Source organism: Ambystoma mexicanum, chromosome 10, assembly GCF_040938575.1.
Source record: "Ambystoma mexicanum isolate Mex_15411 chromosome 10, UKY_AmexF1_1, whole genome shotgun sequence".
Lineage (NCBI taxonomy): Eukaryota > Metazoa > Chordata > Amphibia > Caudata > Ambystomatidae > Ambystoma > Ambystoma mexicanum.
The window spans coordinates 1,239,523,839-1,239,549,846 of NC_090932.1; the positions used below are offsets into that span (position 1 = coordinate 1,239,523,839).

Below are 26,008 nucleotides of genomic sequence, written 5' to 3' on the forward strand. Positions count from 1 at the left end.
CGAGATGAAGAGGCTTATGCTACAGACACGAAGATATCAAGTTATTTTACACGTGTACATATGCGAAGAAACGCAAGCAGATGAAGTATTCTTGAAGCTAGCTATGTAGTGAATAGATTGTGGCATGCGCCAACGTATACACATATATAGGAGTGAGTAAAGCATGGATGTTTCCACTACGTGTTATAGCAGAGCTGGACCAGAAAAGGAAGGCCTATTTTCCAGTGTGTCACATTTAAAAAGTAATGAAATTACAGTAGTGAATCTTAGAAGGGCAGCTCTGGATGAGCACCAAGAAGCCAAGGGCGCTAAGGGCTGGGATGAGCAGATATTGGTTACAATCGTATGAAAGAATGAAGCTCCTGTTCAGAAGACATGGACGGAAACAAAGAAGACATCAGAGGTCTATTAAAAAAATAGTATTTTAAATGCACCAGAGCTCAAATTTGTGGTCTTCAGTCACGTGGAGGGATGAAGTTGGACAAACATGACGAACCACACCTATGCATGGAGGCAGAGCGTGCCTCTACTCGCCTGAATTCTCCATAGCAAAGAACATTTCCAAGGACAAGTTCAAAGCCTTAATTGACAGCAGACCACTGAGGTGATGATATGCTAATTGGTGGGAAGCTATGGTTATGACCAGCTCACCAGCACCTGGAGGTCTAGCCTGCATGCTGCTAAGGTAGGTGGAAAAGTACTGACGGATGTAAGAGTGCTAACCAATTGTAGGTGACTATGTAATTAAGGGCCCTATAGTTTGTGTAACCAATGGGATGTCATGTATTTAGAGACGTTCATTGTGACCAGTTTAAGAGGGGGGCTTAGTTGTCCCATCTGATGTTAAGGAGCCTATCACTTTCTTAGACTAGTATGGAACGTATACTTAGATGTTCCAAAGGACCCAATCACTCTCTTCAATAGGTTTTTGTAGTTTGCCACGTAGGATGATGGTAGCAAATACGTGGGTCAACGTCACCAATAACAAGTTTTTACTTTAAGTATGATGTTTTTTACGAGAACCGTTGTGTCTATGCTGTGAGACATCCGTTGTTGTCTGTTGTACTCCCCGTTTTAGATAATTGACAATAAAACAGTCAACTTTGTCAACTTCCTGAGTCATTTCGATTATTGATGTTTGAGTATCTTCTGCATCCCTGTTCATCTCATAGTATTGCTACCTCGTCTTAAAGGGCTGGGTCGGCTGTCCCAGTTCAATTCCCTCACGCAAGGCGCCTTCCCCCAATGTAAGGAAAATGAGACGGACACGTCCTGTTAAAGGAACCCTGGCCATCTGCCGCCCCATCACACATCTTCCCCTTGCTCAGCAAAGTTATGTAAGACAGTCACCATACTGTTGCATGAAATGATACCTCACCACATTCTCTTACAGACTACTAATCTGGATTTCAAACCACAAGGCAGTAGAAGAATTGCTGCATCCAAAGTTATCAACCCTGAGCTCCCCAATATTGACTGCTTACTTTGCCTATTCAATTTGTCACTTTGATCGCTTTGACCATGAAACATCCTGAACATCTTCAGCACCTACCACTCCAACAGAGACCAACTTGCCCAGGTGAGCCCCAACAGATGCCTGCATGACTCAGTACCTGCAGAGTTCGACAAGCCTCCATCCTCTTCTGTCGTCTTCACCCTCTTCATGGAACCTCTGTGGGAGCTCTTCGTCAACTTCAAGATGCACCAATTTGCAATTGACAAGTAGCTTTACCTAAAAGGTTAAATGCATCACTGACTCAAAAACTGTTTGACCATCATCCATGCCTGGATGTCTAGCACCTACCTCAAGCCCAACCCGACAGAAACCAAGTATGCCCACATCCAGAATTAAATGAGACATGAAGCTATATGGATTCATGCCTCTCAGCCAATGCAAAATCTGCTGGCTATACTATTGATGGCGACCTTGCATTCAAACGCATCACCAAATCATCTTGGCCTCTCTGAAAGCTGCCTTGCATGTTGCAAGCATGTCTCATCATAGGATTCAGAAAATTCTACCATGTCGCCCTACATTCGTGAAAAGCTGCACTCAATCATGAATCCTGTTCGGGACATAGCCGACTTCATCGACATAGCAGCCACAACCGAATTGCCACTCTGAGAAACCGGCCATCTCCGGATACCAACACACTACCGTAAGCCAAACCATTGCCAGATTGGAAACCAAGAACTGCAAGGTGAGAAAAAAATAGGAGGCCAGATTTTTCCTTCTGTCCACCCTCTCCTGAACAAGTCACCAATGCAGAGAAGACTGGCCCCCCTTCACCCTGTATTTCAAGGAAGACCTGATGACCTTACTCTTCAAAGAACATCTTGCTGATGCCTCCCCTCGTACTGCTGTCCCTCTGGATCCTCCTCTTCCCTACTCCCCCGTACCCCCCACCCAAAGCCCATAGACCTTCCAGCTACCTCTATTATTCCTGTACCATATCTGTAACCTCCTGGGTGCATCCCTATGTACTGCACTCGAATGCTTACAAGCTAAGTTTGTGCTTTTATAAATCACACACACAATCTGGTACAAGATGCATCTGACATGCTATCAGTATAGCTGTAGACACAGCCAACTGAGGATTCAAGTAGATGGTGATCAGAATGGTGCTTCAGAGGCAGGACTGGCTGAAGTTTCTGACCCGAGGTACAGGCAAAGGTTCTAGAACTTCCATAAAAAAAATTAGTAAAGCCTTAAAAAAATCATTGGAGGCACAGACTGCGCAGTCCTTGGAAAGGCCCCAGCAACGCAACGCTAACTTCCCTTTTGTCGCCAACTGTATCCCATCCAGGGCTACCGAAGGATGTACCAGGTTTACACATGAAGGAAATGAATTTTAGCTCTACTGGGAAATGGACCATTGTCCCAAGCCTCTCTACCTTCTCCACCTTTTTGCCACCTGGTGAGAGCATGTGTCTGCACTACCCCCGCTGGTGTCCACTAACCGGTATCGGTTAATAATGTCCCCATAGATAATGTCGCAGAGAAAAGCCATTGGCGACATTATATATGGAGACATTATGTATGGAGATGGGTTGCGGGGATGTCCCTTGCTCCCATTTAAAAAAAGAAGAAAAAAAAGGAGTTGCGAGGTGTCCCCCGCATGTTCAATGTAATAATATCTCCGCAGAAAACAGGGGACATTATTACATGGAACCCTTTTTTTGTGTGTTCGGCCTTTAAAATGCAGAAATCTCACAAAGAACCATATTGTAGGCTGAACTGTGTACAAGTAATGTGTTGCTTTCTGAGATTCTCAGAAGGGGCGTTTAGTGAATCATGGAGGGAAACCCATTCACGTATGAGGTTAGTGGGTTCCATGTAATAATGTCCCCACAAAAATGTCCCTGACAAAAGTCAGTTTTTTGCGGGGATATTATATTGAACATGCGGGAGACACCCCTGCATCCCATCCCCACAAATAATGTCTCCATATCTAATGTCACCAATGGCTTTTCTCTGCGACATTATGTATGGTGACATTATGTATGGCGACATTATTACCTGATACCAAAAAAAGGCAGACTGACTTCGGCCTTTAAAATGCTGAAATATCACATACTGAAACCACTGCCCCCCTTCGGAAGGCAATCCCGCCCCCACCCTCTCCCACTGGATGTCCAGTGATCGAGGGTGGGGGGATTTCAACCCCACCGCCACCCCCTAGCCCTCCTATCATCACCCATCACCCCCTTCCCGGCCAAACACATTGCCCATCCTCTCCCAGTCATGCAAACGCACTCCCCTCCCTTCCGCAATCTTTCCCCATCCTTTCCCGCACACACTTACTCATAAAACACACACACACACTCTTAACACCACATACAATATACTTACCTCCCTCCTGTGCCTTTCCTCTCCAGCCGCGCCTATCACCCCCTGTGCGCACTCGTTGACAGTTTGATTCAGAAAGCCCTCTCGGGGCGCTCTTTCTAAATCGTTTTTTTTTTTGTGTTGCATTTTTAAATGCAAGTTCTTCCTGCCACACCACAGTACCTGCTCCCAGAACATGGGAAGGAAACTATGTACTTTAATCTCTGAAAAGGTGATCAGGGTAATGCCAAACAAAAACATGCATTTGCTCAATCTCCTTAATGGTTAAAAAGTGGAAGGAAATCATGGGCCTACACTACCTGAACAAATTACTGAAGAAATAAGTCCTCAAAATAATCACATTTCAGGGTGTAATCCAATTACTTCAAGGAAGGCCTTTCTTTGCTTCCATTTATTTGGAGGATGCTTACTTTTCCGTTCTGATCAAGAAACCACACAGGAAGTTGTATAGCTACATCTCATGTTTTTTTTGCGATTAACGTTTGCATTACAAAGTACTGCCTTTTGGGCACAAATCCACATCTGTTAGGAAAGATTTCGTAATTGTAGGTAATTTTCCTTCCATGTGGCAACCCCTAAACTTTTTGCTGTTGTTTTCACCTTGTTCTTGACTTTGCCAGAGAAGTGCAGCCTTCTGCCGCACTCCTCTGGGCTTTCGCTCCTTTCTTACGGGGAAACTGACATGCCCTTAAGACAGTCAGTACCGGGGAACGCTGTTTCCCGTAGTTTCCTTTATCATGTTGCGGCTTTAGTGCAACATGACACAAGAGGGCACTGTAAGCTAAGTTACAGCTCTCTTGGGTCTCTAGCCTTCTACAGGCCCTAGATACTCTTTTAGGATGGTATTTGATCGGTGCAAGTCATTCAGGGACTCGAATGGTGGCAGCGATCGTTTTGTTTATTTTGAGCTCCTTTTGGCGTTCTGAGCACGTTTTTCGCACTGAACCCAAAATGGTGGCCTGGCTCCCAAAATGGCCAGACCACGAGGCTCCTTTGTCTTGTCCACTGACCGTCTTGCTCCCTTCACCTTCCCCAGGTCGAGAGACCCGGGGCCTTCCTTATTTGGGCATGTACTTTCCCGCGAAACGTGGTTGCTTTCGCGGGCTTCTACATGTCGTTTGTGTGCCTCCAGGGTGTGGGCTGGGATGTCTGGTCCCAATACACATCCTGGGTGCCAGAGAGTCTAGGGTGGTGTGAATGCCTGGGACCACCGTGGTCCGTGATTGGTCCACGTATGGTATGTGTGTTGATGAGCGGATCTCCCATTGGCTCCCCTCCGTTTTGGCGCGAAGGGAACCGTGGATAAGAGGGAGTTGGAAACACCACTACCAGGTCGATCTCCTGAGTTCTCACGAACGAAGGAATACAGGAGCCAAGTATCCTGCAACCACGAGGCTGGACCGAGGAATCGCTGGTGACCCGCTGAAGGAATCCTCCTTTGCACTGCTGTCGTCCTGTGAAACCCTTTCCTCCTTTGATCGAACCAGAAGGCCTGTACTGGTGCTTCGACCTTTGGAATAGCAGGAACAGCTATTCCCGGCGACTTCATCAACTCCTGCCAAGTAAGCCTTCGGAAGCGTCTCTGGGCCATCCAGTTGACTGACCAGCTTACAAGGGAGTCCTGCTCTGTAACTGCCGCCAGGTTGTGTTGTATTTCGAGTCCTTGTCACTCTCCCACGCTTCGTACACTTGGCGTTCCCAAGTCTGAAGGGAGGAGTGTACATTTGGCTCGAATACACACGGCCGCTCCGTTTTCCTGCTGCGGCAACAAACTGTGCTGGTTTCGTCGATTGGGACGTCTTTTTGCTCTACACGACTACGAGGCGTTCCCTGCTCTTCTGAACCTGCCAGCTGCTGAAACTAACGTGGAGAAGCCTGGGTCTGCTTGCTTCGGGGACCGGTGAGTAGTTTAGCTAGGATCTGGTCGCCCTCCTGCAGTATCCCATTGCTTTTCCCTGCTGTGTAAAAACAGCACCCTTTTGGCCGTACTCGCGCTCTGCTTCTGCCCGCTGTGGAGGCTGCGCTTGAGTTGCGGAACCTGTTCTCCTTCTGCTGTGCACTAACCCGAACTGCCTGACTTCCTCCGAAGAGCTTCCCCTTTTGCCCGTTGGCACCGGCGTGGCAGGTACTTTGAGCACAAGGCTCCACTCTTCGCAGGGCTCGGACTTCCATCTAGTTAGGTGCCTCTGAAGGCGAACTGAGTCTAAAGCGTTATCGCACTGCCTGTTTTCCTTTCCTTTCAGGTGGACTACATATTTCGTGCTTTAAACGCTTGCGACTGTGTATTTGTATATATATTGTGTTGATATGGTATGTGTTGGTTTAATATTGTGATATTGTGATTTTCGCGCTACGGTCATTGTTTTAAAGGCCTTAAAATAAATGTGTATCTATTTTTGATATAACAACTGTTTGGAGTAGTTTGTCAGCGCTCTTGCTTTGTGTGCTCATTGCGGGCTTTCAGTCACCCTCACCCCTCTTGAGACCTAGTCTTGACCGCCGCGATCGCTACCTTGATTGGTCTGGCTTGTCCAGAGGTTACCCTGTTCCAAGTAATTAGGTTGGCCTTCTGAACTTCTGCGCCACCAGGACAGAGTTCAGAAATCCGTCTTAACAAATTGGTGTACAGCGGTGGGAAACGACTGAAGGTATCCAGTGTTGCGCTCGAACTAAGGCATTTCAGGTTATTCCAAACAGTACACGTAGTGAATTGTTGTAGTATAACTTTAAAAAGGCCATAGTCCTATCAAACAGTATGGAAACAAATACCTTGTTAACTTTAAATGCTTCCAAATCAGAAACATTGAAGAAGATGTGTGCGGAGAGAGGTGTTTCCTCTCAAGGCACGAAATTGGAAATGATCCAAAGAATCGTGGCGTAGCAAGAAGCGCAGCTTGACGCTATAACTTCTGAGGACAGTGCAGAAGGTGGTGGGGCTGCTCTCACTGGTAGAACCGACGGTTCTGCCGCTGCACTGATCCATCGCGACCACGAGGACAGGGAGGACGAGATGTCTAATGTTTCCTCTGCCAGTGTTGATGGGGAGGCTATGCTTGAATTCAAGAAGCAAGAGCTGCGGTTTAGGCAGCAGGAGCTTGAATTCAGCATAGCCAAACTAAAAATCGAACAGGCAGAAAAACAGAAAGACAGGGATCACCAGTTGGAACTGGCCAAGCTTCAGGTTGCAAATGGGTCCAAGGGTCCTGGACATGGGTCTGGGGCTTCCTCTCATCCACGGTTTCCAAAAGATCTGCTCAGTGTGTATGAAGAAAGGAATGACATTATGGACTGGCTGAATGTGTTTGAGTATGCATGCGAGGTTCAAAAAGTTGACAGTGCTGATAAGATTGCGTGGTTGCTCAGTAGACTGCCCCATTCTGGCTGTAGTGCCATTATGGAAATGTCGAAGGCTGAGCGGGCTGATTTCGCAATGTTAAAGCAAACTCTCATTTTAAAGTTTGGGAAGACTCCGGCCCAATATTTAAAGCGTTTTCGAGAGTATAAGAAAAAGGAAGGTGGTACTTGGGTATCTTATGTCGCTGAATCCTTGAAAAACTTAACTGGCTGGGTCGAAGGTTATAAGGTTTCTACCTTCGAAGGCATGATAAATCTTGTCATGCTGGAACACATTTTTGCTTCTTCTTCCCCGGAGCTTAAGCAGCATTTGGCCGATTCGAAGGAGATAGATCCTAAGAAGCTGGCCATTGCAGCAGACTTATGGGTGTCACATCGAGTGTCCCATAAGGACAAAACTCATCCTGGTAAGCAGGAGGAAGGGAAAAAGTCCAAAGATATGGAGGGTGGGGAATCTGCTAAATCTTCTTCCCATAAGGGCCACAAAAAGAAAAACAAGGGTAAGACACAAGAGAACTCACAGGGTAGTGGAGGTGCGCCTCCGAAACAGAACTCTGGTTACAATAAGCCTCCCTACGTAAACAGACCCACTGGGGCTTGTTTTTCTTGTGGAGCAACTGACCACGTGAAGGGGGTTCCCCGTTGTAAGGTTAGACCTTTGGGGGTCCACTCCGCTAATCTGGCCTTCTCCTCCTACGAGGAAGAAGAGATTACAGGAGCATCCTTCTCCTCAGACTCATTTCCCAGCGGAATAGAGGCTGAGGTAGTTTTAGTGTCCCTGGGTTCCTGGGAGCCTAAAGTCGCAGAGGCTTATGCTAGGATTCCGGATAATACCAAGCACTACTTTAAAGACAGTGTGCTGATCAATGGAGTGGATACTCCAGCTCTTAGGGATAGTGGGTGCAGTCGCACTGTAGTGGATTCTACCTTGGTAGACTCAGAGGAAGTTGCCAGAGCTACTCTGATGCCCACTAAGTTGGCTGACGGCCCCCTCCGTATGTTTCCCGTGATCCCTGTAAATCTTACTTTAAATGGTACAGCAGTCAGGATTCCAGTGAGCATTCAGAGAAACGTCCCGGGAAAGGTCTTGTTGGGTAATGATCTCAGAGCTTTGGGGCTCGTAGGAGACACTGCCGAAAGACCCTACACACGGTCTCAAGCACGGGCAGCATTGGCCAAGTCCAATACGCCGCCCCAGCCGAAGGGGAAACCCAAGGCGAAAGGAGTCTACAAGTCAAGACGAGGGAAAGAGAATATTCCCCCGAGCTCACCTACCACTGCGGTGGAGGAAGTTGGTCAATCGCCCGGGCCTGACGAGGAGGTGGCGATGCCTGAAGTATTCGACCCCAACGATCATCCTGAACTAAAAGACTTGTTAGTTGAAGGAGGTCCTGATAGGGACGAATTCAGTAAAGGCCAACGTGAGTGCCCATCTCTGGAAGGCCTAAGGAGACAGGCCTGCTCCCAGCTTGAGGGTGAACCTCCTGGGAAGCATAGGATTTATTGGGAAGGTGGACTCCTGTATAGTGAGCCCACAGAGTCTACAGAAGGAGACCATAGGAGGTTGGTGGTTCCCCTTGCTGTTAGGCCCTTCCTCCTGCAGTTGGCGCATGAAGTTCCCCTTGCTGGTCACCTTGGTATGAAGAGGACCAAGCAAAGGTTATCCATGCACTTCTACTGGCCCAAGATGGGGGTGCAAGTAGAAAGTCACTGCAGGAGTTGTGCCTCCTGCCAGTTGTCTGGTAAGGTTGGCGCGACAATCCAAGCTCCGTTGGTACCGCTCCCAGTTGTGGGGGTACCATTTGAAAGGGTAGGGATCGACATTGTTGGTCCCCTTGACCCGCAAACATCCTCGGGCAATAGGTTTATCCTGGTGCTGGTCGACCATGCAACCAGGTATCCTGAGGCCATCCCATTGAAAACTGTAACTGCCAAGTCAGTTGCAAAAGCTTTACTCGGCATATTTACTAGGGTTGGCTTCCCTAAAGAAGTTGTGTCAGATCGTGGCAGCAACTTTATGTCGAAGTATATGCAGGCTATGTGGAAAGAATGTGGGGTCACCTACAAGTTCTCTTCTGCATACCACCCCCAGACCAATGGTCTGGTGGAACGTTTCAACAGAACGTTAAAGAGCATGATTGGGGCTCTGGAGGAGCCTCAGAGAAGAAAATGGGATCTTCTTTTACCATGCTTACTGTTTGCCTACCGAGAGGTTCCACAGGAGGGTGTTGGCTTCAGCCCCTTCGAACTTCTGTTCGGTCATCCCGTACGGGGACCCTTAGCCATCGTCAAAGAGGGATGGGAGATGCCCACTCCCCCTGTTACTACCAATGTAGTTGATTATGTGCTAGGGCTCAGAAAACGGATGGTACTTCTGATGGGCTTGGCTAGTGATAAATTGAAGGCAGGGCAAGCGCTGGTGAAACATTGGTACGACCAGAAAGCTTCCCTCATCAACTTTACACCTGGTCAGCAAGTCCTGATCATGAATCCCATAAGGCCTCGAGCTTTACAGGACAAATGGTCAGGCCCCTACACAGTGGTGGAGCCCCTGGGTGAGGTGAACTATTTAGTGGACCTTGGAAGGCCTGGACAGGCTCCAAAAGTGTTTCACGTGAATAGGCTGAAGGCTTTCATCCCAAGAGTCGAAATCGCAGCACTGCTACTGGCTTCAGACGTTGAGGAAGAGGAGTCTGAACCTCTTCCCGACCTGTTCCAAAGCGGTCCTTCAGATAGTTCCTTTGAGGGTGTCCGAGTGGCCCCTCACCTGACTTCTGATCAGCAGGCTGAGGTGAAAAGTTTGCTTAGGCAGTTTTCCCCCCTGTTTTCACAGTCCCCTGGTTTGACACCTTGGTGCAAACATAACATTGACACAGGAGACAGTGTACCTACCAAAAGTAGGGGATACAAGATGTCAGACAAAGTACGGTCTTATATTAAGACCGAGGTCAACAAGATGTTAGATCTTGGGGTGATTGAACCCTCTAGTAGTCCTTGGTCCAGTCCTGTGGTGTTGGTTCCAAAGGCAGGCACTTCTGAATTGAGGTTCTGCGTGGATTACAGGGCTCTGAATGCTGTCACCAAGACAGATGCACACCCCTTGCCTCGAACAGATGAGCTGGTGGATACTTTGGGTGCCTCCAAGTACCTCAGCACGTTTGACCTCACTGCTGGCTATTGGCAAATAGCTTTAGCAGAACATGCCAAGGAGAAGACAGCATTTTCTACTCCAGACGGCCTTTACCAATTCCGGGTAATGCCGTTCGGGTTGAAGAATGCACCTGCCACTTTCCAGAGGCTTGTGAATCATGTGTTGAATGGGTTGGACGAATTCTGCCTTGCATATCTGGACGATATAGCAGTTTTCAGTGCCACCTGGGAAGACCATGTGAAACACCTCAGGATTGTGCTCCAGGCTCTTAAGAAAGCCCACTTGACCATAAAGGCTAGTAAATGCCAGATTGGACAAGGCTCAGTGGTTTACCTTGGACATGAAGTAGGTGGAGGGAGGATACAGCCTCTACCCAGTAAAGTACAAGCAGTACAAGACTGGCCTACCCCCACTACGCAAACCCAAGTGAGAGCCTTCTTAGGACTCGCGGGGTATTATCGCAATTTTATGGCAGACTATGGCACCATAGCTGCTCCCCTGACTGCCCTCACAACTCCGAAGAAACCCAAGAAGGTAACTTGGACCGACGAGTGTGAGAAGGCCTTCAATGGCTTAAAAGACTCCTTGTGCCAGGCCCCTGTCCTAAGGGCCCCTGATTATCAAAGACCTTTTATCGTGCAGACGGATGCCTCTGACACTGGGATAGGAGCTGTACTATCACAAGTAGATGAGAAGGGTAAGGAACACCCTATCGGTTTTATTAGTCGCCAGCTTAAGGACAGAGAGCTCAGATGGTCCACGGTAGAGAAAGAATGTTTCTCTGTTGTGTGGGCCCTAAGGAAGCTGAGGCCCTACCTCTATGGGACCCACTTCACTGTGCAGACTGACCATAAGCCGTTAAAGTGGCTAATGAACATGAAGGGGGAGAATCCAAAGTTGCTTAGGTGGTCCATAAGTCTACAAGGCTTCGACTTCACTATTGAGCATAGGCCAGGTGTCCAACATAGCAATGCTGATGGGTTGTCCAGAATGTTTAACCGACCTGAACAAGAGACTCATCCAGGGGTGGATTAGTTCCCCCTGTCCATAGTCTGGGAGGGGCGAGTGTTAGGAAAGATTTCGTAATTGTAGGTAATTTTCCTTCCATGTGGCAACCCCTAAACTTTTTGCTGTTGTTTTCACCTTGTTCTTGACTTTGCCAGAGAAGTGCAGCCTTCTGCCGCACTCCACTGGGCTTTCGCTCCTTTCTTACGGGGAAACTGACATGCCCTTAAGACAGTCAGTACCGGGGAACGCTGTTTCCCGTAGTTTCCTTTATCATGTTGCGGCTTTAGTGCAACATGACACAAGAGGGCACTGTAAGCTAAGTTACAGCTCTCTTGGGTCTCTAGCCTTCTACAGGCCCTAGATACTCTTTTAGGATAGTATTTGATCGGTGCAAGTCATTCAGGGACTCGAATGGTGGCAGCGATCGTTTTGTTTATTTTGAGCTCCTTTTGGCGTTCTGAGCACGTTTTTCGCACTGAACCCAAAATGGTGGCCTGGCTCCCAAAATGGCCAGACCACGAGGCTCCTTTGTCTTGTCCACTGACCGTCTTGCTCCCTTCACCTTCCCCAGGTCGAGAGACCCGGGGCCTTCCTTATTTGGGCATGTACTTTCCCGCGAAACGTGGTTGCTTTCGCGGGCTTCTACATGTCGTTTGTGTGCCTCCAGGGTGTGGGCTGGGATGTCTGGTCCCAATACACATCCTGGGTGCCAGAGAGTCTAGGGTGGTGTGAATGCCTGGGACCACCGTGGTCCGTGATTGGTCCACGTATGGTATGTGTGTTGATGAGCGGATCTCCCATTGGCTCCCCTCCGTTTTGGCGCGAAGGGAACCGTGGATAAGAGGGAGCTGGAAACACCACTACCAGGTCGATCTCCTGAGTTCTCACGAACAAAGGAATACAGGAGCCAAGTATCCTGCAACCACGAGGCTGGACCGAGGAATCGCTGGTGACCCGCTGAAGGAATCCTCCTTTGCACTGCTGTCGTCCTGTGAAACCCTTTCCTCCTTTGATCGAACCAGAAGGCCTGTACTGGTGCTTCGACCTTTGGAATAGCAGGAACAGCTATTCCCGGCGACTTCATCAACTCCTGCCAAGTAAGCCTTCGGAAGCGTCTCTGGGCCATCCAGTTGACTGACCAGCTTACAAGGGAGTCCTGCTCTGTAACTGCCGCCAGGTTGTGTTGTATTTCGAGTCCTTGTCACTCTCCCACGCTTCGTACACTTGGCGTTCCCAAGTCTGAAGGGAGGAGTGTACATTTGGCTCGAATACACACGGCCGCTCCGTTGTCCTGCTGCGGCAACAAACTGTGCTGGTTTCGTCGATTGGGACGTCTTTTTGCTCTACACGACTACGAGGCGTTCCCTGCTCTTCTGAACCTGCCAGCTGCTGAAACTAACGTGGAGAAGCCTGGGTCTGCTTGCTTCGGGGACTGGTGATCCTGCTAGGATCTGGTCGCCCTCCTGCAGTATCCCATTGCTTTTCCCTGCTGTGTAAAAACAGCACCCTTTTGGCCGTACTCGCGCTCTGCTTCTGCCCGCTGTGGAGGCTGCGCTTGAGTTGCGGAACCTGTTCTCCTTCTGCTGTGCACTAACCCGAACTGCCTGACTTCCTCCGAAGAGCTTCCCCTTTTGCCCGTTGGCACCGGCGTGGCAGGTACTTTGAGCACAAGGCTCCACTCTTCGCAGGGCTCGGACTTCCATCTAGTTAGGTGCCTCTGAAGGCGAACTGAGTCTAAAGCGTTATCGCACTGCCTGTTTTCCTTTCCTTTCAGGTGGACTACATATTTCGTGCTTTAAACGCTTGCGACTGTGTATTTGTATATATATTGTGTTGATATGGTATGTGTTGGTTTAATATTGTGATATTGTGATTTTCTCGCTACGGTCATTGTTTTAAAGGCCTTAAAATAAATGTGTATCTATTTTTGATATAACAACTGTTTGGAGTAGTTTGTCAGCGCTCTTGCTTTGTGTGCTCATTGCGGGCTTTCAGTCACCCTCACCCCTCTTGAGACCTAGTCTTGACCGCCGCGATCGCTACCTTGATTGGTCTGGCTTGTCCAGAGGTTACCCTGTTCCAAGTAATTAGGTTGGCCTTCTGAACTTCTGCGCCACCAGGACAGAGTTCAGAAATCCGTCTTAACAACATCACAGAAAGTCATGCAACGTCTGGAACCTGTGGCGCTTGAACTCAACAGGCACAGTCACCATTTGTATCCCTCACTCGATAATTTATTGGTTTGAGTGGCGTGTGCAGATCATCAAACCAGACAGTCGATCTGCTAACATCTTTGGGATTCTTAATCAACTTAGAAAGTCACTAACATCGCTCATCAGAGGAGTTGGTGTTTCTTGGTGCACAAACGTGCTCACAAACATGATTCAGTGGTTCTCGGCAGTCCCTTGTCAGAGACTTTGTGGCCCTCTAGGGATCTTTTTTATTTATCAGGCATTCGACTGCTGCCCCTGGCACCTACACACCCCATTGCAGGCAGCATATTGGTCCGTTTCAGGAGTACCTCTGCAACAATTGGGAAGTCTCCCTTGCAAGTATTGATAAGACTCCTTGCAACAAAATCTTCAGCCTGCATCTTTTCTTGTGGGCGGTTGTGAAAATCCACAGCATTGACCACTGTTCTGCAATTTCCAGTTTTAGATGACAACAGACAACTTTCTGGATGGTTGGGGGACACATCTAGGTTTTCAGACACCGGACCAATCGAGTCCATCCACATTCTGGAGTTATGGGCTGTTGAGCATTTCCTCATATTCGCCAGTTGAATATCTTCCTCCTGGATGGGCATTTTCCATTGCTTAGTCTGGGATCTTCACACAAGCTTTTCCACATACCTCTTATCTGGGGATGATCAGAAACGTGCAACAGCCATGCCAAATGTTTGACTGCACCCAACCAACTTGGTACTCCGATCTGCTGCGAGTCAATAGCCCTGAACCAGAGATTTGGCCCCCTACTCTGAATCCGCTGCAAAATGTATGATCAAGAACATGCTTTGCTGAACTTGAGGGAGTGGTCTCTAAATTCAGCCACCTTGCCATACTATTGGAGTGTTTTGCAATCGGCAAGGGCTTTTTTGCGCTGTGAAGACTTCCCATCTTGAATGCACGCGTTTGTGTCATTGGTGCATACAAAATAACCTTCATTAGTTTAAGGCTCTCCCTCATGAGGTCCTACAATATGTGTTACCATATATTTAAATTGGGCAATTTCAGTCTTGTTTCAGATCCATCTGACTGCAATAATTATATTTGTAAAGTATCATTAAGACATTCACAAATGTCTATTTCCCACCTACCTAGGTTCTCAAACTACACCCTATGTGAGAGTTTAATACATCCTTACCTGGCCTAGTACCACACCCCTTTGCACATATGCAAAAGGCAGATATTAAGAATGACTCTTACAGAGTGGATTCCTTGCTTTCCATTACCCCAGCTAGGAGATGTAGGAACACGCTAATATTGCAGTCAGTGGACCATACTTAACCTAGAAGGTGGACTGGTGAAACAACCAAAGGTTTTACCCAAGATCCCTTTAAAGTTTTCATTTTAACACATTTGTCAAATTAGACATTTGGCCTCATTACGAGTCCGGCGGTAACCTAGGCGGTAAAACCGCTTGGTTACCGCCGGACTTGTATTACCATTCCGTCTCCGTGATTCCCGGAATAACCAGGGCATTACAAACCCGGTGTCCCGGGAATTCCGGAGGCGGAATGGTGTAAATCCCCATTCCCATTGAGTTCTTTAGGACTCAATGGGGAAGTGGAAACACCGGCACCATCTCGTGATGGTGCCGGTGTTTCCTCGTCCACATGCAGGCGGGCGGTGGTAAACCCGCCAGGTCTGACCTGGTGGGAACGCCACCTCCCGCCTGCAGGACTCGGGATCGGCCGGTCCTGAATTAACAGTGGCAGCTGGTTTACCGCCACTGTTATTTCCGGACCGCCCGACCTGTAATGAGGCCCATTGTCTGTTTTTAGAAAGGGTACTATTTTAGTTCATCTCAAATAAGCTCACATTTATTACTTCAGGCCAAAGACTCAATAAGACAATGCTGCTTTCTGTACGTTTGGCTACAAAAATTGGGCATCAGCCATTACCTAGAAGGGCCACAAGAAAGACCACATGCACCAGGTGCCGTATTCAAGGTGACCCTACTAGAGTGAGGTCTGCCACTGCAGCAATAATGGTGCGACTTCCTTTTCAGGACACTTGCTAAGCAGCTATGTTAAGTGTTAAGGCGCCCTCTGTTACTAGAATCTGAAGATGGCTTCCAGGGGCTCGGTCTAGGACCTCTGCACCTTTTTGGCTAAGAGTCAACTGGCACGAAATGAGGGGGGTGGGCTGCACACAGTGTTGGGTGGATTTTCCTGAACCCTGTATGTACGTTCACGAAGATGAATACACACCTTGATTGCAGAGCTTTTAAGATGCCACACATCTCTTACAGGAGTACATCTGGTGTATCAACCTCTGGCTATGCTTAGGCTGGGAGCTGGTTGAGGAAAATGTTAGTCTACATACAAAAACCTACAACAAGAAATTGTCCACGCAATGTTAATAAAAATATATTCTTTATATAGGTGGTGGGGAGGAGAAAAGATGCTGTGTGTTGGAGGTATATCATTCTTTCGTATGGAGTCTTTAGTCGGTGATTTCAATTGAAGTCTTTAAATGTTCCGGGATTGATCGTCCAAAAGCTATTTTGCGGTTAGGTCTAAGCCCCCTGGTTACTCTGAGTGTCAAGAAAATCACACAAGTGATTATTATGGACACCAAGGGGTGGGGCGGGGGCATAACTTGTAATAAAGAACAAAGTGAAAACCTGAGAGAAAGTGCAGTGTCCTGTAGTAAACCCCCCAGTGGGCTCTACTAGCACATACTATAAATATGTAAAGTGAAACGCTTGAAAGTATATTTTTACTATTATGACCATGTATACTAACTAAATAGGTGAGTCCTTTGCAGGTAGAAATTGCAGTATTTGGATTCCATTGCGAAATGGACACTTCAGGAGAGCCAACCTGTCGGGGAAACCCCTCTGTGATTCATTCTATCTCTGAGAAAGGGAGAGTTGCTATCTAGAATTACTTTTACTCTTGGCTCTCAAGGTCGTGTTTTTGGCTTTGCAGCACATGGTTCTTTATAGGGCCTGCCTCAAAAACTCGAATAGCCCACATTCCAAGTCAGTGGAGCATCATTTGTACTTCAGTGGGAACACAACTCTCCAGATTGGAAGTTATGTATTTGCAGGGAGACCCACACTGGCAGCAACCCATTAATTCCCACAAGCGTTTAGAAGCCATTCAGCTTCACGTTTGCTGGCCCAGTGTCTCAAACGGAAAGACTGAGAGTAGAAAAGACATGTGGGCCCAGTCACCCATGCACCCATTGCTCACAGAGTCTGAATTAAAAAAATTACTACACCCAGAAGCAAGAGAACCAGTGAATACCCTGCTGATGTAGCAAAGGCCAGTCCCACATTTGTGGCGGAGCACTGCATAGAGTGGCAAGCTGGCAGTTTTTTTTATTTAAAAGTTGTGTGCACATTTAGTTTGTTCAGATCTGGGCTCTGTCTCCAGTTGCCCGGCCTGTTCAATAGGTTTCAATATTCTTTCGCATCCATGGCCATTTTTTCCTTGGTTGCTGCACCATAAACTTTCCTGCTAGTCAGCCTCATGCTGCAAGTTTTGGTGCGTGGGTGAATTCTAATCCACAATTATATTCTCAAAAACAAATTACATTTTACTAAAAGCAGTTAAAACGTTCACTTATGCCATAACATTATAATCGTTACTGTTTGCATATTTTTAAGGGTCGCCTGAGGTTTGCTCCTTCACTCCAGTTGGAGGCACCATGGTGTTACTTAAAATAACAATAAGCTCTGGGGGTAAACTCTATAGGAAATGCAATGCACCCCGTTCCTATACCAGGGCAGCACCATGTAGCAGTCTTCTCGTTTACTAACTCCCTAGGAAATAGCACTGTATATGGTTTTTCAAACATTTAAACCTGTTTTTTAACTGGTCGAAACCAAAGAGAAAGTACTGTGGTTGTACACCAGCAGAATTCTGAACATTTTTTTCAGTGTCTGTGCAAGTCGCAGTTTTGGGCAGTTTGCACTCACTGTCATCCTGTGAGGCAATGTTTCTCTGTGTACCAAATGCAAGTGGAAAGCATTAGTGTTTATAGGGCGAAGGAGCAGTCAAAGTCACTGTTCTATGATGGTGTAGGGTATGCAGGCAGTGAACCCCGACCAATAGGATGACTCCATGATCCTGGACAAGTTTGCTGGAGTGCCGATAGATGAAACTGATTCTGGGATATGGTGCAGCCACTTTGATAGCAAACGTTGTATCGCCAGTAGACGAAGCAGGGGATGGATTATTGGCAAGCTGTTTTTTATTGGCAAGCTGTTTCGTCCCTCCTCGCACACAGAACTTGGCTACTCTGTGTCCTTGCAGGAGAGTTGAGGTTCTGGCAGAGGAGCAGTGCATGCACCATTCTTGGGGAGAGGGGAACGATTCCTTGAGAGAATCGAGCTGTTTCCACCGGGACAGAGGTCTAGTCTAGTTGTGTGGAAATAAATCTGTATGGAACCGAGCCCAGAAGTACTCTGTGTTCTGTTGAAGATGCCTCGGCAGTATATGTCATTCGTTTGCCATGTTTTTCTTCCAGCTTCTTTTAAATGAGTCCCCGCAATTGATGGAGGTATGATAGTCACCCCCATGTTCTTCTACCACTCTTAGGAGCTGGCTGCACATCCAGCTTCCAGCCCGTAACACTGAACCATTAAAACATTTGGCGGCTATCTAGTCTCGAATCACCACCACATTCAAACCTTCCCGGGCATTTTCCCTGACAAACGCAGAGGAGGGGTATTCCACATTCTATCCCAGAGAACCATTTGTGCATCGATCGGTCATAGCTACTGTGCTGCACTCATCTTGGAATCTTAGGAGGGTATGACCTTCTATTAACAATGCAGTGTTTACCCCAGTAAGCATGTAAACAAATGCACAACCAGTCTCCCTAGACTTCTAAAACCAGTCTATAAATGGGGACATACAGCTAACCAGCCTTTTTCCACCCTCCTCCATAAAAGTCAAATGGCTGTGGAGCCATGGGACCTTCTAAAAATAGTTGCCACCAACCAGTGAGTTATGCAAGCAGGGCAACCTTTTCAGAGGAATAGATCACAGGGTGATTTAGGACACCCTACTCTGAGATCTTTGGCACTGCAAGGGGTGCATTAAAATACAATTCTTATACTTCATTATGCAGCAGTGACGTCATACTACGTGGCAATAGTGAAAAACCTATCAAGGGTCAGGATTGGTTAAGGGAAACCTCTAAATATACAATTATATAGGAGCTAGGATTGTTGTTGGCTGTCCGATATCAGGTGGACAACTTATGCCTACCTCTTTAAATAGGTCATTTCAGAAACATCAGATAAAGTTTCTCTTTGGTCTTACAAGCTATATGGTCCTGCATTGTATGTACTAATACAATTGGTTGGTACGCTTGTGCCATGTCGAATATTCGGTTCATTTAGCAGCAGGTAAGCCAAGACCCAGGTGCAGGGAGCAAGGACTTGAAGCTACCTCACCACCCAATTAGCCTAGCATCTCATCAACCATGCCTTCTGCCATGAAATTGTCTTTCTACTTGGCCTTGCAGAGTATTCTCGTCCTGGTAATGCACAGGAGTGAAAGCACTCGCTATCATGTCTGGGACTCCAAGTTCAAACTCTATTTCCATCCTTGGCTCACGTGACAAGAAACCATGATTTGGTCCATTCTGAAGCTTTTTAAATCCTCTAAATGAATTGAAACTTGGCATCTTTGTGTTCTTTCTTGCACCTTAGCGTGAGACAATACATCCTCTGCACACTCCTCCTTCAGAGTAGATAGATGACCTTGATTTCTAGGATCTTGACTTTGGGCCAGACAGCCTTGCCACGTGGCTCCACTAGCCTGCTATTCTGCTGCGACAGAACCTCTCGTTCATTTTCAATGATTTCTTGGCTTACTATTTTATGATACCAATGTCCAGTTTCTGTACATTGGCGGCTTCTCCTGCATTCTACAGGTGTGATAATGATACTTGTATAGTGATTTTATATTTGAGACGAACACCAGTGAAAATAGTCAGTGGAAGATTTCAAGTGACTGGAGAATTATGGGCAGAATGGACACCTCTTAACTGGTTTCTGTTATGGTAACCTTCCTGTTGCCGCTAGAACAAAGTTTAGTAAACCATTTGCAATACTCTGAGCCAACCGCTAGGTAGCTGACTGCTCATAGCATGTGACTCCAAAACCGATATAAGTTGCAAAAAATATTAGCACTGAAAGGTAATGGGTTCCATATTCATTGTGATAGTCACACTGCAGACTCTCTGAGAACAGGAATTCTGCATGCAATTAAACTAAGGTACTAATCCGTGAAATGCAACCGAGACTTTGCACATACCCTAAGTGCAGAAATCATCTGGCATAATAGCAGACATCTGAACATAGGCCCTCTTTATGGGTCAGCTGTGATGAGGGGAAGGTACAAGTACGAAACATGTTCTTTGATGAAATACTCGTCGTAAAGTGGGATGCCGCCAGTGAAATGTTTTATGACCACCTTGAAACACACTGTGAAGGCTTGTAAGAGATGAATGTCACCGGATTCACAACCTTTTATATAATCGAAAGTGGCAGCTATGTGAGAAGTCGGGGCCTCCTGTGAGCTTCCAGACAGGAACTGATCTCTCACTGCTGTGAGTGATTGCATTAGTGAGTTGGAAAGAGCTTTGCCAAGGCAACACATTTTATTCATGCTTTTTATGATGACATTATTAATTTGCACCTTGGCTCTGGTGTCTACTATTCTCATTGGGCATTGAAGTCTGAGCATAGGTTGCAAAATGTACCGCTGCAAATTCTGTTGCATGTAAATGAAATGAGAACATTATTTAAAAAGCTCATGTGATTGCTGTCTTCTGGAAAGCTTAACACAAGTAAACCACTTCAAAAACATTCCACGTACCCATGCCCCGTCCCCCCAACTCGCCCCCACCGAATCAATATTTCGGGACTGTGAGTGATGTAATTCAGGGTTCTGCAGCGGTTGTTCTTCAGATGTTTTGGACTACAACCCTGGTCAGCCATAGTCAGTGGTGTGGGGGTCATGGGAGTCGTCGTCCAGAACATCAGGAGCACCAAAGATGGCAGAATTCTGTTGCAGATGATGGGGACGGCGAAGCCACCGGAGTCCAAATGATTAAGTGGCAGTGCACTCCAAACTGTGCAGAGAATTCTTATTTTAGTTTGTTAGTTTCAGCACGTTCTATGACAATCAACCCTGGTAGAAAACAGAGAAAAATGTTGCATCCACAAATAACGACCGCTTCAGTTCTCTTCTTGGAAACTGTCCATCTTACGTTTTTCTTACTTCATGTTCATTTTTCTCCTACAGAGCGTTCAACATGAGAACACATACCGAGACCCAACTGCAAAATACTGCTATGGGGAGAATCCACCAGAACTGCTCCCCATTTGACTTTTGCTAACTAAGCAAGGGGTCCGGCGATGGACTGCCATGTGCTTTTAGAATGGCAGAAGGGTGCTGAGCCCTGAAGATGCTCAAGGATGCACAGCCTTTGTATGAAGCACAGGGTCTGCGCGTTTGCAGGACGGGTGCTTTTTCCAGATTTCACTGCGTGTGTGCGAGCTTTCTTGTACTTAATGTGGAGAGTGCACATTTGGATTGGTCATGTGAAAGATTCATAGGAAAGACATACAAACGAAAAACAGAGCAACGGGCTAGGTTGGAAAACATCAGCTCTTCAACACGTGTTTTCACGAGCCATACCCACCTGCATAAATGGGGGCCGTGTGGCATGTGGTCTCCTTGATATATAAAAAAAAAATGAAAATCTACTTTGATTCCTCTGGAAAGTAATCGCCAAGTGTTCATTGGGGAACCTTATCCAAAGTGATGATCAAATTAGTCCCTTTCTGACTGTGAGGATGTTCAGGTTTCTTGGCACAGTGCCATGTCCAGTCACTGCTAATGGTGAGGAATTCTTTTGAGACACTCAGTTTTTCATTCTACAACTTCAAATCCTGTTCTTGAATAGCCATATGTGACGATAACTCTTCTTAATTACTGCTAATGTTGCACAGTGATGGAGTCCCGGTCTTATTGTTAAAGGTCGGCGTGGTATTTTTGTGTATGAGTGATGTCTCAATCATGTCTGATTTTCCTGTACATGTATTTATGGTGTCTGAATTGGGGTGAGACTTGAGAAATGGATCTGGGTCCCTCATAACTGTTTGTATCATTTTATCAATGTTTAAGCGTTAAAAACCTAGATGAAAACGCTGATAAAACTAATAAAGTTGACATGTTTTTCTATGCATCTCTGCATCCAAATTCTGTTTGAGGGGGTACATGATTGGTTTGTGATATGCCTTTCATTGCATGTACTTGGGTTTTCATATGGAATTCCTGGTGTAGTTCTGATTCAAAAATCAAATGCCAGAAAATTAAAAAGAATGCAGTGTTTTGTATCCTGACCTCGCCGCTCTGACCTCTATGGATGGCTACAAATTTGACATCTTCTTATGAATATTTTAATCAGAACACCTGCAATATTCTACATCGATTTATTGGAGAAATATTAAACCTATTTAGAGAATCTATTTTGCATTCATTTTAGTTGCGTAATCTGATTGGTTTCAACTTTCTGGGATAATGGTTGACTGCGTACCGGCAGTTGCAGTTAATGTTTGTCAGAGGAAAGTTCTGTGCCTGTTTTAGTCTCTCAAGTCTAGCTTCTTTGAGCCCTCTTCTAGAAGCACAAATGAACTATACACATTTAAATAATGGTATATATTATCAAGCAAACAAAATTATAGGGGTGAATGTCCGCTCTTTCGAACACCCTAGAGAAAGTAGTGCAGCTCTTAGATTCACTATGCTGTTACCCAGTGGCTGGTTGCAAGTGAGATTGTTTTTTTTGTTTGTTTAATAAAATAAAAAATCAGTGGTGGTTGCCTAAGGTCATGTCTGTACAGAAAGCCCACAATGCCACTTTCAGCTGGAAGAGCTAGTGGAGTTCTCCCAGGCATTTTACTTAATGAAGCAACGACAAGGCAAGTATCCCCAATACTATAACTGTTTATGCATGCTCCACAAGGCCCTGGATTTCATCCTGAGTATACCCTGCCCACATACAATTGCTGTATAAAATGTATTATATTAAATGTATGATATGATATCTTACAGCAGTGTAACCGAAGCTGAACAACCCTCTTTATGCCTTTTGCGCCCTGATACCCTTGGGTCTGGTGCGCACTATAAGTATTAAAACCAACCAATCTAGCCAATTGAACGGTATACAGGAAGTGTTCCACAAAGCCGGGTGACATTGCTGCCTTGCCACGTGTGAAGGAGAGTTGAACGCTGGATGCACTGGAATGAAATCTCCAACACAGGAACACTAACGCCCAAAGAAGTGTAAAACACAGCCATGCTGCTAGTGCACCACAGCAGCTTTTGAGATGAGACTGAAGAATTGAATAAAATGTAATCGAAATGTATGCCGGGAGAAAAGCAAAACTATGCAGATAACTTTTTTGTTTGCATTTTATATTTCTTTCTCAGAATTACAAAAATTCAATTGAAAATGCAAAAGTAAATCACACGGTAAAGTAGCCTAAGTGCATTCGTGATTGATATGATAAGAACATCAACACCTAAATAGCGGAATTCATTGGGATACCAAATTAGAGCAACCTATCAATAATCTGGCATAAGGAATGGATTGAAAATGGTATAGGTAACACACACATAAGTGGCACTAAAATGCCATTTGTTTAATTTATATTGCTTTGTATTGGGTTGGAACTTGGTAAATAGTGCCACTTATAATGGGTTACCTTCCAATGACTCGCCATTCTCTTTTCGAATCTGCAGTGCGAAACACGTGTACAGGCACTCTTCATCTTGGTAAGCAAGTGCATATCTAGTGGGCATGTAGCAGATACATACTTGTACATTAATGCCAATCATTAACAAAATGGGGTGGAAAGCACAGGACTGTGTCGCGTTGTATATATGTGGTTTGACTTGCAATTGAGTGACAGCGATGCAGTAACACACTTCTCTTCATTCATTCCTTCAGCCTTTTTATACTCCAGAATGATTGTTAGGAAAATGTTGTGCATTCCTGTGGATTTCTTCATTGCTTGGTCCTCGAGAGGAATTGTATTTGAGCAGGTGGATAGATACATGATTGGAAAGCCCCTTCTGACACCTGCAGCCAGGTATGTATCGAGGTAGGCGAGTAATCTAGCTTATGTACAGCTAAAATATTGGTTAATCCGCGAGCATGCTGCTAAGGCTCTCTTGGATTAGGGCAGATGTGCCTTTCAATGACTAGACCCTGTTCAATAAGGTGAATTGTGTAGATGACGTTTTTAAGGAAGCAGACTTGAGTGAAGACATGGGTGCGCTACAAAAATAAGCACTGTAACAGGTATATTTAATAGCAATGAAAACACAGCACAAGCCTGGTTAGGCCACAGAGGAACTGGTCCCCATCCAATACACACTGACCCAGCATATAAACAAAAATACAATTCTTGTGCCTGTTGATGTAATGCCAATAAGTAATGCATCAGAGCTAAAGTGGTAGAAAAAGATTGCCATTGGAACTCGTATGGTGTATGCTGTTGTGGTGATCAGTATGTTACAGTGGTGTAAAATTAGGCTGATTAATGTTAAATAGGACCGGAGTGTGCATTATGGGACAAGGGTACGCAGTATGGGGCATTGGTGTAATTTCTGCCTGTAGAAGAAATCAAACTCTGGACTTTAATCTTGGGTGAAGTTATTGTGGTAACGATTTAGTAGCCTCACTGTAGGGGGAACACAAATTGACAGCACACAATCTTATATTTGTTTTACTGCCCCTCCCGTTAACAACTCATATAGGTTTTCTAACACCTGGATTCTAATGTAGCCTATTCTATGACTCCATTAGGGAGTGTTTTACTCCTTCCAATTAGTACAATGGACATCTTCAAGACAGACCCTCCTTGGTCTTCCAAGGTCACTCCTGCCGCCTCAGAGATATTGGTGCAGATGTCCATTAATTATTCAATTTAAGTGCACACTCGTCACTAATCATTTGAAGAAGTTTCACTGGATGCATATACATCCTTCTGGAAAGACAAACTAAGTCACATAAATGCTGTCTGAGGCTGCAGTTGGCTAGCGTGCAAATAAAACACTGCTTCATTGAGCTATGTTTTGATACTCCATTCTGTCAGCAAGCATGCATAATTCAAAATGTAATTTAGTCTGGTGCATTGAATATAATGCCTACTTCTGTTATATCTGTATGTTATTCTAATTTTTCATTTAAAATACCTTAAATGTCAATCTAGATACTTTAAAATGTTAATTACATATAACTGCATGTTCCTCCACATGGCCTTTATGACGTGTTGCTTAAAACCTCTGTCCAGTAAGAGACAAAGCTTCCTAATATGGCACTTTACTCTTATTTTATATTTATTTGAAAAACATGGATGTCAATTTCTATCCGAAATGACTTGGAATAAAACAATCACATATGGCAGATGCATTACTGTGTAGGTTGCCTGTACAATAGCACGAAGAGAACAAGTGGTGGGCCAGTATGAGGGTGTAACAAAAAAATGGGATATATGACAGGGACAAAATCAACAGAAAAAAAGTATAAGAAAACGGGTGACTTACAAAGGTAGCCTTACCCGAAGGGGGTGCTTCACAATAGAGTACTATATAAACATGCAAAACAGTTATTAAACATCACTGGAGGGAGTTGTGGGGCCAGGGAGGAGGGGTAAGAGCAGGAGGGTGCGCCCTCTAGCAAATAATTGAAGTTTAAGCAGAGTTTTGTGAAGAGCTCCAAGCGTGACTGGCTTTGATTGTGATGGGCACTGGGTTCCAGTGGAGCAGGGAAACTAGGGAAAAGTTGTGGGAGCAAGAGGGGGCACGGGGCAGGCGGAATGTGCAAGGACAGTGAGCTGGGGATCAGAGGGAACGAGATGGTGAGATTCAATCAGTCATGTACTGAGCAACACAAGACAATTGATAGCTTTGTAGACTAAGAACTTGAAAATGGAGTGGTTGTGCATGGAGACCCAACAAGCATGTTGTCAGTAAGTAGAAATGGATGAGGATCTGGGTAGGTTGCAGAGGGGCAGGTAGCAAAGTTGAGGAGTTGGTCTAGAGGGAGGAAGGAGGAAGACAAAGAAGTGGGTTTGAGCAGTAGTCAAGTTGCTGAACATTATAGTGGAGATTAGAGTTTTTGTGGGTGGGAAAAAGGACACATTTTCAGAATTTTGAGGTGCTTAATAATGATTATCAAAGAGGAAACCAAGGCTGTGAGCCTTGGGTTAGGGAGCAAGACAGGAAGGCAGATTTGATTGGAGAAAGATAACTTTAGTTTTGAAAGAGTTCAGTATGAGGAGGCATAGAACCATCCAGTGACGAATTGCAGTAAGACAGTTAGTAATCAGTTTCGAGATAGCTGGCCAAAGGAAGGAGAGAAGAAAAAAATCTGTGTCATCAG

At 45.8% G+C, this 26,008-nt stretch overlaps 1 protein-coding gene and 1 long non-coding RNA gene across 3 annotated transcripts in view; both read left to right on the forward strand.

Annotated features, from left to right (window-relative positions):
* The window catches only part of SPRING1 (SREBF pathway regulator in golgi 1), a 196,725-nt gene extending 174,923 nt beyond the window's left edge, over positions 1–21,802 (forward strand). For both annotated transcript variants that reach the window (XM_069619216.1, XM_069619217.1), the window contains exon 6: positions 20,857–21,802. In XM_069619216.1, the coding sequence (XP_069475317.1) occupies positions 20,857–20,940 (84 nt within the window). In that variant the 3' untranslated portion in view covers positions 20,941–21,802. The remainder of the gene's footprint in view (positions 1–20,856) is intronic.
* Positions 21,803–23,376: 1,574 nt separating this feature from the next.
* LOC138493308 (uncharacterized) overlaps positions 23,377–26,008 on the forward strand; it is a 76,337-nt gene continuing 73,705 nt past the window's right edge. Inside the window, exon 1 of the long non-coding RNA XR_011276367.1 lies at positions 23,377–23,711. This is a non-coding gene — a long non-coding RNA (uncharacterized lncRNA). The remainder of the gene's footprint in view (positions 23,712–26,008) is intronic.